This window comes from Schistocerca americana, chromosome 4 (assembly GCF_021461395.2).
Source record: "Schistocerca americana isolate TAMUIC-IGC-003095 chromosome 4, iqSchAmer2.1, whole genome shotgun sequence".
In the NCBI taxonomy this organism is placed as follows: Eukaryota; Metazoa; Arthropoda; class Insecta; order Orthoptera; family Acrididae; genus Schistocerca; species Schistocerca americana.
The window spans coordinates 635,310,871-635,324,146 of NC_060122.1; the positions used below are offsets into that span (position 1 = coordinate 635,310,871).

The following is a 13,276-nucleotide window of genomic DNA, read 5'->3' on the forward strand; positions in this document are numbered from 1 at the left end:
TTAACTGTTTTCTCCTTAAGATGCTGGAGAGTCAAATATATTACTGTGTAGTCTCACTGGGGAAGCAATGACTCTGCATGGACAAAAGTAAATGTATCAGGAATTTGAGTGCACCCAAACCAGACAACACAAAACCAGTACAGCAAATGTTCAAAGATTCTTTGGATATGGCTAGTGCTAAGTAAGTTGCAGGAAAATATTTTAACATATGGGATGCTGTAAATATCATAATAGAGAGAGAGAAAGAGAGAGAGAAAGAGAGAGAGAGAGAGGAGATTTAAATTTCAAATTACTGTTGTGTTTAAAATAAAAGACGTTAGTTACATTCAAGAAGAAAGTGCTGGACTTTCAGCAATCTTGATATGAGTACATTACAACTGTCACTTGTAAGGAACTAGAATTGTGATAAAAATAATAATGGTGATAGCAGACATATGAAGTGTGTGAGAAAAGTAATGAGACTGACGACACTATGAGCGATCTGGCAAAGCTGTGTAGCTCTACTTGTGTAGAATGGTGTGTTTATCCCTTCCAGATGTTCAGTCTGAGTTTCAGCTCTGTACAGTCATCACGTGATTTCTGTGAGCGCCATGACTGAAGTTGAGTTTTTGTTGTGTGTTACAAAAATAGAACAGTGGAATTTAGAGCAATGCTGTGCCATCAGGTTTAACACAAAACTTGGGGAGTCTGTGAGTGTGACCTTTGAAAAGTTGAAACAGGCATATGGGGAACATCCCTTATCAAGAGCAGAAGTCTTTCGTTGCCACAAATCATTTTTGGAAGGCCAAGGACATGCTGAACATAAACCTCACTCAGGGAGACCTTCAACTTTAAAAACCGATGAAAAAGTCAATTGTGTGTATGCTCTTGTCAGACTGTCCCTCCAGGACAAACAGTCAACCAAGTGTTTCACAAAGATGACCTTGAAAGGCTCACGAAAAGTGTGAATGAAGAGAGCCCGGCCATTGCAGACAATCAGATGCAGCATCATACAACGCCCCATGTCACACAGCCTCTTCCATCACGGAATTTTTGACCTCAAAGTGCACCCCTGTAGTTCCACAGCCCCCCTTTTGACTCAATCCGAGTCCTTGTGACTGTTTTCTATTCCTAAAATTGAAAAATGCATTAAAAGGACTTCATTTTGTGATTCTGTAGAACATTCGAAAGAATGTGACCAACATGTTAAAGACCCTACCACTTGAAGCCTTTAACCACTGCTACCAAGACTGGGACCAACGACTCCATTGGTTTATATCAGACGAAGGGAACGAATTTGGAGAGGACAATATTGTTGTTTGAAAAAAGAAAACAAAGTAAAAATTTTGTTAGATAAAAAATCAGTCCCATTACTTTTCTAACACATGATTGCTGTCATTCCTCTGAGAAACAATGTTCATAATGTAACTCATTACCAGCTCTGGTGCCCTTGTGTTTTATTTCTACCCCATACACCTGCTGCCTTCCCCCCTCCCTGCATTCTTATTACACACACTGGCTATCTCCCTTTAAGCTGCCAACTAACCATCCCCAAACCCTCCTTATGCTTCCCTCCTCTTTCTCTCACTAAGCACCCTACCTGACTCAACCCAGTCCACCTGTCGAACTGCATCCCAGTATTGTGTTTTCAGCCTGCCGAAGGTACGTACACAGGTGTGTGTGTGTGTGTGTGTGGGGGGGGGGGGGGGGCAGTGGAAGGGGTGAGCTCAGAACTCATTCGAGGACTTACCCAAAAGCTAGCAGGTTTTCATTCTTTTTGTGTGCCTGTCGAGCTGATGATTCTCCATATGGTGCGCGGTCTCTTTAACTCCTAAATTATTTACATTCTACCAGAACTTTCCTTACCATATTAACTACAGGCATGTTATCACTGCTATGTTTTCATAATATTTGTCAAACAATACAGGAAGGAAGAGAAACGACCTATTCAAAAGGCTCATTTATTACATTTTTTGTTTGGTTCAGAAGTGCAGAACTGAAAAGGAAAGCTCTTATCTCCTAAATGACCCATTATTAGAGTTTTTGATAAAAAAAGTAGGACTTTCTGTGAAAAAATAAACATTTGGTTAATTTTAATGTGTTACAACCCTACTGTGTCTCTCTTGAGAAACAGGACATGACAGACAGAATTCTAGCTTTTCAAGAGACAACCACAACTTCTTTTTCTAATTTTTCTTTCTTCTCTCAAACAAGCAAACACAAACACCTCCTTAAAAACCTTATACCTGCTGGAAGTTTCATTGTTGTATGTCTGTTAGTTATTGTTCAGTGTTGTATTGAGCAGAACACTGCGTTGCACAGTTTGCGGATTTCGAGATGGTAGTGTTAGAGGAGCAATATATTTGCATTAAATTTTGTGCGAAACTCAAGAAAACCTTTACACAGACACGCCAAGTGGTGCAGGAAGCCGACGGTGATGAGTGTTTAAGCCGCAGTCAGTATTATAAATGTTTCACACAGTTTAAAAATGGCTGGACAGAAGTTAAAGATGACCCTCGTTCGGACACTCCTTGATGTCTACCGGTGATGCTCATGTCAGGAATGTCAATGAAATTACGCGTACCAATTGAAGACTGACTGTCCAGGAGATTGCAGAAGAAAGTAACACTTCAGCTGCATCATGTCATGAATTCCTGACACAGCACCTTGATATGCATCATGTTGCTGTCAAGTTCGTCCCATGGCTCATGAGTCAAGGCCAGAAAGACCTTCACCTCACAATCTGTGAAGGGCTTCTGCATCACACAAATGAGAATGAGATGTTCCTTAAAAGAATCATAGCTGGTGATGAGACGTGGGTCTACGGTTATACTGTTGAGACCAAGGTTTAATCTTCACAATGGGTCAGAAAAGGTTCTGCAAGACCAAAAAAAACCTTGTCAGGTCTCAGGTCAAATGTCAAAGTCATTCTGATAGTTTTATTTGATTTTGAAGGCTTTTTCCATCATAAATTTGTGCCACAGGGACAAACTGTTAGTCGATGGTAGCATTGGGACGTGTTGCGAGGCCTGCCAGAAAATGTGAGAAGGAAATGGCATGAAATGTGATGAGACAATTCATGGCACTTGCATCACAGTAATGTACCCGCACATTGATCCCAGTTGGTTTGTGACTATTGCACAAATAACAGAATCACTGTGCTGCCTCATCCTCTGTCCTCTCCAGACTTGGTCCCTGTGGACTTCTTTTATTTCCGAAGTTGAAAACCCTATTGAAAGAACAAAGATTTGCAACTAGAAGTGAGATAAAAGCAAATTCACAGACAGCATATCATGCAATCCAGCAAGAGGCGTATCAAGACTGCTTCCAGAAGTGGAAACTGCATGTGGAGTGGTCTATCAATTGCAGAGGGGAGTATTTCCAAGGAGATCATGCACTGTAAGTAAAAGGTAAGGGTAGAAAAATTTTGTGGACCAAGTTCCGGAATTTTTTGTACAGACGTTGCACAGTTTCCACCAGCTGTCACCCTCACTTTGCTGAAAGCCAAAAAGTGAAAAGAAAATTCATGAAATGGAGCACACAACTTTTCTGAGTCTGCAACAAATAACAACCTACAATTTCTAATAAATTGTGTACCTTGAAAACCATTATCTAAAAGTGTACTCAATTTCAAAGATTTTCCATTATGAATGGATGGAACACTATAAAGCTAACAGCAAAGCAGTAAGCATACATAAACATTTCTTATGTATTGCTATAGCAATGGGTAAAAACAACCTCTTAAAAACAATGTATAAATCTTACCAGTTCGCAGTGCTTTTTTGCAAATTCTAACTCCTTTGTGGATAAGTGACAAACATATCTGTCCTTTGTCTGTCATGATCAGTAATGCTTCCAAAATCTGATTCAGTAAAGTAACTGTCAATTGCCCTGTGGTGTTCATCATAAGCCATTCAAAATGAGAACGTTCATTGGTATAAGGACACTCCATGGGAAGGCTAGTTACCAGAATTCTGGAGAAGAAAAAAATTAACAAATTAAGTATATAAACAAAAAGAATCTGTTATTTTCATTATTTACTGTTAAAGTGTCTTGTAATGCTGTTACAGTTAATATGGTGTTTAGCAACATTGGAGAAGTGTAACGTAATATGTAATTTTATGTGATATCATAGAACATCTAAGATTAATGAAGAAGTTTCAATCTTGATCCACAGTATAGTACTTGGCTGTTTTATTGTCTCAAATGTTTTTATGACTACGTATGAGCTTGTTATTGTTTGTAAATTAATACTGCCATGCTTTACCTACACTTTGGTTTGCATATTCAGTGAAGGCAATTTTATATCAGAAGTTGGCTTACTACGTACTAGGAACTGCTACATAAGAAACATGATATTTGACAAGATAATCAAAAACTTGAATAGTTTTCATGGTGGCTAGGTTATTGGTCATTAATACTGACTGCAGGTACTAGCCCTTCTGCCCCAAAACAAGAGGCAAAAGACTGTGGAGGAGCAGCACATGGATGACAAAAGAAACAGACTTCAAAAAATTAAAACTCTGCCTCTTGTCAGCACAAACTGTATACATGTAAAGTCATCTGCAAATTCTCAATAGCATTAAAAGCTTCTCTTAAAATGAAAATAGGATCAGATACTTAAGCAAAATAGCACTCTTCCCCTCCAATCAAAATATCCAAGCCTTCTTCCAATTTTGAAGCAGGTAAAAAAAACTTTCTATAGATTTTAACATGTATTAATATCTCAACCAGATTATATCCTACAAGGTAATAACCATTTTGTTAATAAAAAATGTCATAGAACACCAGTTTTACAATTCTCAGAGTCTCTCTGAACAATGTATGTGCAGTTCTCCATGGAGAAATGGCTGTTGGCACATATACAAGCTACAGCTAGCAACCATGTACTCAGTGTGGCTTACCAAGTATTCCTCTGGTACTCAGCAGTTACAACAGGCTGGTGCCCAGGGAATAACAAGTGTTGCAAATGGGCTTGTGACACTATGAACTGAAGTATACAAAATCTGTGCAGAAGCAGCAATAAATGCTTACAAAACAGTAATGGCAGCAAAGTGAAATGATCTGTCACAAGTGAGTACTGACACATTGGAAACTAAGATGAAGCTGTTCAGAAAATAATATGGAAGTTAGCAAATATGTACCATCTTTTTAAAAATACATACAAATGCAATAAAAATTTTAAAAACTGAAACCAGGGTTTTTTATTTCAGTGTGTAAGCTGACCTACGAGTTACTGGAAGTGACTGCAATTTCACTGCGAAAAATTTTGAAATCAAATAGTTTTGGTCAGTTAGGGGAATCAAATATGAGGACTATGTGGTGTCAATCCCTGAATGAATATTATTCAAGCTGACATCAACAGTCAGTGGACCAGAAGGTTCGGCCACATGTAATGACAAAGTTTGTTGATGCTCAATTCATGTAAGAGGTTTCTCAGTGTCTCCTCTAAAGCACTAAATGGGTTAGATTGAGAGCATCATAAATCACAAATGCTTTGAAAGAAGAAGACTGAAAGTTGTGGTTAACCATTTTATCTGACAATGTCTGAACAAGACTGAAGAAGACAGGAAGGAGAAGCTTCACAAATATGGAAACTCGGGCAAATTCATCTGTGCCCCTCAACAACATTCAGGAGCAATACCCAGGGTGTACAAAAAGGTATGGCCAAATGTCCAGGAAAAATTCCTCACACATTGAGGAAGAAAATATTTTACATTGACATGGGTCTGGAAGTGATCTCTTTCCATGTTACAGTTCAGTTTTTACAATTCTTCAACACATTAATCATCTACTTTGAAATGAAGCCTCATCCTTGAACAGCATATTTACACTAAAGTGACAGCTGACACATTGTTGGAGGGACCAGTTGAAGAAGTGTACCCATGCAGAAAGATCAGCTGTTGATAGTGCCTGCACGTGCAGTACATGGTACAGATATAGCACGTTCTCATGTAGCACTCTCCAGATAGTCATGTGGTCAACATTACTTGTTGCAGCTAATTGTCACATGCTGACAGTAGGGTTGTTGTCAACCACACAAACGATTTTCTGCTCCAGCAGAAGTGTCCTCATCATACTAGGCCTTTTCCAGTCAGGAGTAGTAGGCTTAGAAGTCCCATGCTCCTTAAGACGATGTTCTCCTGTCGGTGCACTGTCATTCTGAAAACTCCTCGTGATACAAACATTGAGTGAAATGGCCATTACCATCTACTAATCTGTACAGCAAATGGGCACCTGCCAATTCCACATCTGAGTACAGTTTTGCTGCAATGTACCACATCCAAGTCTGTCATGAACATTACACAATTAATGCCACATGCTTGATGCTATAGTTCAATTCTTTTATCTTGGCGGCTCGCGCATGCCCGCCCAGACGCTGGAGATTGCTGCGTTGCCAGTTGCACACGATGCACGCGCCAATAGAAGCAGCGCCATAGTATAGCATAGTTCGCAAGCTTACGTGTAGGGGGGAGCATGCAGTTCATGAAGTAAAGCCACCATGGCCGCATTAACCCTTTCGCTGCTACAAAGACGTGCTCCCTGCATTCCGCGCTGTGGGCGATTTTGTCACTGCACTGCTCGCCTGTGCACACACATTGTGTTCCGACTGCTTTGACACTCTTTATCAATCGATTCCACAAAAACTATTTGGCTCAAAAATTAGATTTTTACCTATCTTCTTGACTGATACCTTCCCCATAAATGACTTAATTTTGTTTTGATGTTCAACGCAGTTATTATGCAGCATTAAATATAGTAAACCTTTGCACGAAATTTTGAAGAGTTTGCAGAGGTAAAAGTCCATAGAGTATACTTTCCGTATGGTCGATTTTAGTTGCCACAATGTTGAGAATGAAATGTGGACAAGATACCTATATATTTCATTTAATTGAAGTACCACATAAGTGTCGTATGTAATATTGAGAAATATTCCACCTTTCGCGACTGTAACAAAAGTTTTACTTACACTGGGCACGTTTGGCTTTATTTTAAAGCACTTCAATCAATCAAAAGGAAGTAGACGAAATACATTAAACTAAACTGTGGACTTACAAAAACATTAGGACTTGAATATACCGTCTGTCAGTGAAGTGCTCAGAGCTATGTCAAATATAATTTTGTGTGTGGCACACAAATACAGCATCTATTTGCTAAAACACTGATGAGCCAACACAAACGTTGAATATTGTGCTACCACAGCACAAAACTACGAAAGGTGATTTGGCAATGGAGGACACAAAATACAGTCCTCTTATGATGCTTCAAAAGAGAGAAACGCGTCTGGTCTAAATAAGTCGCTTATTACAGTTGCAGAAGAGGGATATATTTCAATACCATTGGTAAAACTGCGACTGTGGAACAGAAACAAGAAATGGAACATGAATACCATTGTGTATGTGCCATACCTTTCACCGATGGAAGTGCTTTAAAATAAGGTGTCGCGAAAGACGGAATATTTCTCAATATTACATACGACACCTATGTGGTACTTAAATTAAATGAGATATTGTTATACAGTAAATATTATATGAAATTTAGGTATCTTGTCCACATTTCATTCTCAACATTGTGGCAACTAAAATCGACCATACGGAAAGTATACGCTATGGACTTTTACCTCTGCAAACTCTTCAAAATTTCGTGCAATGGTTTACTACATTTAATGCTGCACATCAAAACAAAATTAAGTCATTTATGGGGGGAAGGTATCAGGCAAGAAGACGTGTAAAAATCAAATTTTTTGGCCAAATAGTTTTTGTGAAATCGAATGATAAGCGTGTCAAAGCAGTGGGAACACCATGTGTCCGCACAGGCGAGAAGTGCAGTGATGACAAAATTGCGCACAGCGCGGAATGCGGGGAGCACGTGTCTGCAGCAGCGAAAAAGTTAATGAAGAGGCAAAGCACTAGAAATTTAATTCAAACGAATAAAATTAGTGAAGTAAGGCACTCCAATATTGTTTTTAAATAAAGAAAATATTAAGCACCGCACAAGGTTTGAACTCATAACCTTTCACTTGGCAGCCCAACACCTTAACCGTTCCGCTACCTCAGCTCAGCGAACATTGTAACTACATACGGACTCTAACACCTCACGCAACTACTTATAAACACTGTTGGTATGACTATGAATTACTCACGCATCGTCGAAGTACAATAGGAAATAAACAATTACCGCTGTTCTTTATTGCGAAAAAGCAGTTCGTGAGATTGAAACAAACACCTTTCCTTGCTATCGCCTGAATTAGGAGTCTTATTGCTTGTTTGGTTTAATTAATTAATAGAATATGAAGCAATTGGTATAAAGAATGCTTTTTACAAACTTTCTGTAAAAGAAAGTCTGCTATCAAGACATTGCTTTTGTTCTATTACTTTATTTATGACTGAACGTTTCTAAAACTGAAGACACTCGTCCGTGCTCTGCACTGCTGTCGAGATCTGGCAACGTCGTTCTCTGTTCATTGGCTGACTGTGTTTTGTGACGTCAGATGCGCAGAACGAACCTAAACTCGGCCGCCAAGATATATGATGCGCACTTTAGTAGAGCAATGACATCAGTCACATGTCAACACAAGCAACGAAGTGAGTCACATTTTAACATTATCTTCATTCAATTGAAACAGCAAACATTGGTAGTAAACCTAAGAACTACAATTTACAATACATTCTAGCTCTAAGATGGAAGTAAAGCATTTCCACACCCATGTCCATAAAACACATTTTATTCCTCTGTGTGTGAGGAAAGTTTTCTGAAAGTTTGGTGATTCTTTTTTGTTACACCCTGCATATGAGCATCAATGTTACATGGAGATTGGTTTCCTAAGCCACCAGCAACAAATACAAAGGCAGTATCAGCTAGAAATGTGTACTCAGAAACGGGTAGCGAAATATTGCAAAGTCAATTAATAAATCTCTACTACAAGAGCAATTGCATTCTTTCCTATTCCAATATACGAGCATACTGTGTTAAGTACAATAATTCTTGGGTGCTTGTCAGCTAAAGAAACGCTTATTGCTTAAAGGAATTCTCTTATCATATACCCACCTGTCGGCCCAGTCTATTAACTTCAAATATTCTTCCATGCTATTAAAGTTAGTAGTTTTTTCCAATGCTGGGATCAACTTTACGTAGCAACAAAAGCACTCTTGTATGAATCTGTCAGTTACAACTGGATCCTGAACACACGCCTCTTGTTGCAAGCGAATTTCAACTAACACCTGAAACAAAGCAGAATTAATTATCAACTTGTCATTTCACACACACGCACGCGCTCGCGCACACACACACACACACACACACACACACACACACACACACACACAAATGCTGCTGTACTACAAGACCAACTGATTCATTAGCAAAAAAAAAAAAAAAAAAAAAAAATCAATTTCAGGAGTAAACCTGCACACAAACTGAAGACTTTATGTCTAAGGAGATTTAGTGGATTATGGAACTATGAGTACAGCACCTAAAACTAACTGGTTGCTGTGCAGCTACTATGGATCTGAAGATTTTCTTTAACTGAATGAAACTGATTATCATTCAAGAGAAAGTGAACAGCACACTATAATAATAGAAATCTCAGTAATTTGGTCATCACTGGTGAGAGACTATTCATCATAAGACTGTCTTTGCGAACAAGAAAACAATAAATGACTTACTTGTGAGATCGTTTTTACTTTCAGAGAAAATCTCATTCTTGTCTTTTAAAACTGCACTGAATTCCTACACAACAAACAATGTTTGCGCCCTGTATACCAGGACAACTAAAGGAACAGTGATAAAGTCAGAGTATTTACACCCCAAATATAAATTTTAATTGTAGGTGAAGTATGGAAATTATTCAGCTCATCAGATACTGACTAATTTTGTTGATTGTGGGTCCCCATCCACTATGAATTTTCTAAGTGATGAAACGGTTTCATAACCAGCTCATTTTGCAACCTATATTGGTATTACTACAGTTTTGGTTGTTAGGCCACCTTTAAATGATTGCACTGATCCAAATTTAAATTCATATAGGTAGTACTATGGGTCTACGCATAAACATTATGTCATGCTGTTACCACGACTGTCTACCAAAAAGACTTTTTGGCTGTTTGTTGATTCCTCTAAGTAATCCTGGCACCTCTAATGACGCATATGGTTTTTTATTTTTGATGCTGTTCAATTTGCATAAACCTACATGACAATGAAACTTGCTTCAGCTAAAAAGTTTGAAAATGGCCAAAAAGCGCAAACTGAAATAACACAAAGGTTACAAAATGAGCCAGTTGTGGAACCATGTTGCCATTCAGAAGGCAATGTCTAACTTTGACTGACAAGTGCGTGCATTGACAGAATTGTACTTGAAATGCTATCACCATGTGCCATCGGGCTGTGGAAGGCAGTACACCAGGCAGTTGCTGAGCTGTGAGATGGGTCTGTCTCTTATCCATTACAGTACTAACACCTGAGCCATTTGAGATTAACACATAGAAATTCGTTAATATTGGGTAGCTACATAAAACTGCCCAAACAGATGTTTTAAGGATTTCATGACAACATAATTTAAACAAAGAAAGCAATACAAAACCACAAAATATTGCCCAAACAAAAGATGACTTGCAGTAAAGTCTAACTAAATTGCAATACCAGTTAGTTGTATGAGAAGTATTAAACAATCACTGTTTAGTTCATCTTTAAAATACTTTTGTTACATATGAGCTGAAGATTACAGATCGAACTGCTTGTGTTGAGTTCTGCTGAAGGTTTCTGAAGGAAGTAAACTTTTTGATCTTGAGCTCTTCATTTCTTCATTAAGGCATCAATCGGTGTGTGGGAGATATGTGAACTCTGAGAACAAGAGCCATTATCCATTAGGAAATCCTCAACAGCACATCAAACATTACATGATGCTGAGGTCGGTGTCTGGTGCGCTGTTCTGGGCCAGTTACATAATGGACATCTCATACACTGAACAGAACATTTCGTAAGATATGCACGTGGTCAAATTGCTGAGTGGAGCTGACTGAAAATAGATGGCAAAGCAAGATGTTCATATATGCGGTTTCACACCCCAGTCCAGACCAATCTTGCCTATATGTGACCTGGTCTGTCTTGGCAGGGATCTTACAATGTTGTGCCCTACTTCGTGATCAAGAGCACAGCTGACCTTCAGGTGCGGCATAATGATGCTGGCAGCAGTGGCCAGAGAGAATGGCCATTTACGTATGAGGTGTGCTTGCTTGTGTAAATGTGTTTTCTTTTCTTTTCTGAAGAAGGATATGGCTGGAAGCTCAGTGTGTAACAGACTTTTTGTTGTGCCTGTATGCCACTAGTGTCATCTTTACAGGGAGTAGCAAACTAACCTTTTCAGATTAACATTATTCTACCATAATCTTCTTCTTCTTCTTCTTCTTCTTCTTTTCTGGCACTACAGCGCCTTGCTGCCTTGTTGACCACTTGTCTCTTCCAGTCTACTCAACTTGGCCAGCCTTCTCCACTCCTGTATTCCTAACTTCCTCAAATCCATCTCTCCATCATCCAGCCATTGTAATCTCAGTCTTCCCACTGAGTGGCTACCCCCTGGTTTTGCATTTAGCACCTTCTTTGGCATCTGTTGTTCTTCCATTATCTACAGATGTCCCAACCACTGTAACCTTAGTGACCTAACATCTACGGGGACTGTTGGACTTTTACCATAACAGAAGAGAGAGAGAATTTAAGGTTTGTTGATGTTACTTTAATTCTAGCAGAAGACTTGGAATATCAGTTGAACAGAGGAATGCTGTCTTGTATAGAGGTAATTCTGAGGAAATTAGATTAAGAAATGAGACACGAAAGTTTTGCTACTGCACAGCAAAATGCCTGACAATGGAACAAGTAAAGATGGCATAACGTTCAGTGATAATAAGAAGGAGAGCATTTCTGAGATTAGATTAGATTAGATTAATACTAGTTCCATGGATCATGAATACGATATTTCGTAATGATGTGGAACGAGTCAAATTTTCCAATACATGACATAATTAACTTAATTTAACAACATAATTGAGTTAATATAACAACTTATTTATTTTATTTTTTTATAATTTTTTTCTTAATTTATATCTAAAAATTCCTCTATGGAGTAGAAGGAGTTGTCATTCAGAAATTCTTTTAATTTCTTCTTAAATACTTGTTGGTTATCTGTCAGACTTTTGATACTATTTGGTAAGTGACCAAAGACTTTAGTGGCAGTATAATTCACCCCTTTCTGTGCCAAAGTTAGATTTAATCTTGAATAGTGAAGAACAACAATGAGAAAGAGTAATCTGTTAACATCAAATACAGGGTGTCCCACAATGGGATTTATACTATTTGAACATTAATAACTGAGGAAGTATTGATGAAAATTTGATACAATTGTGATTATATGGTGCTCTCATGACTAGTATGTGTAACCTTTCATTTATTTTTCTTATCTTTATCTTCAGTTGCTAGTAACTACATGTTAATAACAAGATGGCTGGAAACTTGTCCTCGGAGCAAAGAAGGTGGATTTTAAAGTATTATTAAAAATACGAAAATGTTGAAGTAGTGAAGAGATGATGGCGGGCAGAGTTTGACACTGTGTAGCAGTCATGTGTAACAACAATGATATTATGAGACAGATATGAGAGGGAAGGAAGTGTGTGTGATCCGAGGAAGGAACATTGTGGCAGGAAGAAATCACTAGAGGAAGAAAGAGGGGTGGATGCAGTGGTACAAGCTATTACAAGATCCCCAAAGAAGTTCATATGGAAAGCTGTGCATGAAAAGCTTTTCTGAATTGCACAGACGGGACCTCTCCCTGCAATACATCTTATGTTCCTGTAGCCCCCTCTGGCCTCAACCTTTGTTAGTCCCTGTCCTTCACTTACCTATCCCCTTCCCTGTTCCCACTCCAGCACAACACAGCCTTCCACTTGATCAACACATCAACTAGCATTTTCTGCTTCTCTACTTTTCTCCTTATCTGCACCCCCCCCCCCCCCCCCCCCCAGTCTCCTGACTGAACGTAGCAGCTCTACCCTGCCCCCATCATGACCCTGCCACCTCCTTAGCCCCATTATTGGATTGCTGCTCCCATCAGGCACATTTACAATTAATTCTGGCCAGTGGCCAGGCAGTGGTCATGTGAGAGTGGGAGTTGAGCTCATTTGAATGTGTGTGTGTGTTTTCTACTCCAGAAGAAGGCCGTTTGGACAAAAACTAAAATGTATAGCAATCATTTCGTTGTGCCAGTCTGCAACTCAGCATCTCCTCTATATAAGATATTGCAGTGCCTGGA

General features: G+C 38.9%; 1 protein-coding gene across 1 annotated transcript in view; it reads right to left on the reverse strand.

Annotated features, from left to right (window-relative positions):
• The window catches only part of LOC124613132, a 179,203-nt gene that overhangs the window by 31,010 nt on the left and 134,917 nt on the right, over positions 1-13,276 (reverse strand). The window contains exons 16-17 of the mRNA XM_047141749.1: positions 9,028-9,200; positions 3,745-3,953 (exon numbers count right to left, since the gene is read on the reverse strand). Coding sequence (XP_046997705.1) covers positions 3,745-3,953; positions 9,028-9,200 — 382 coding nt within the window. The remainder of the gene's footprint in view (positions 1-3,744; positions 3,954-9,027; positions 9,201-13,276) is intronic.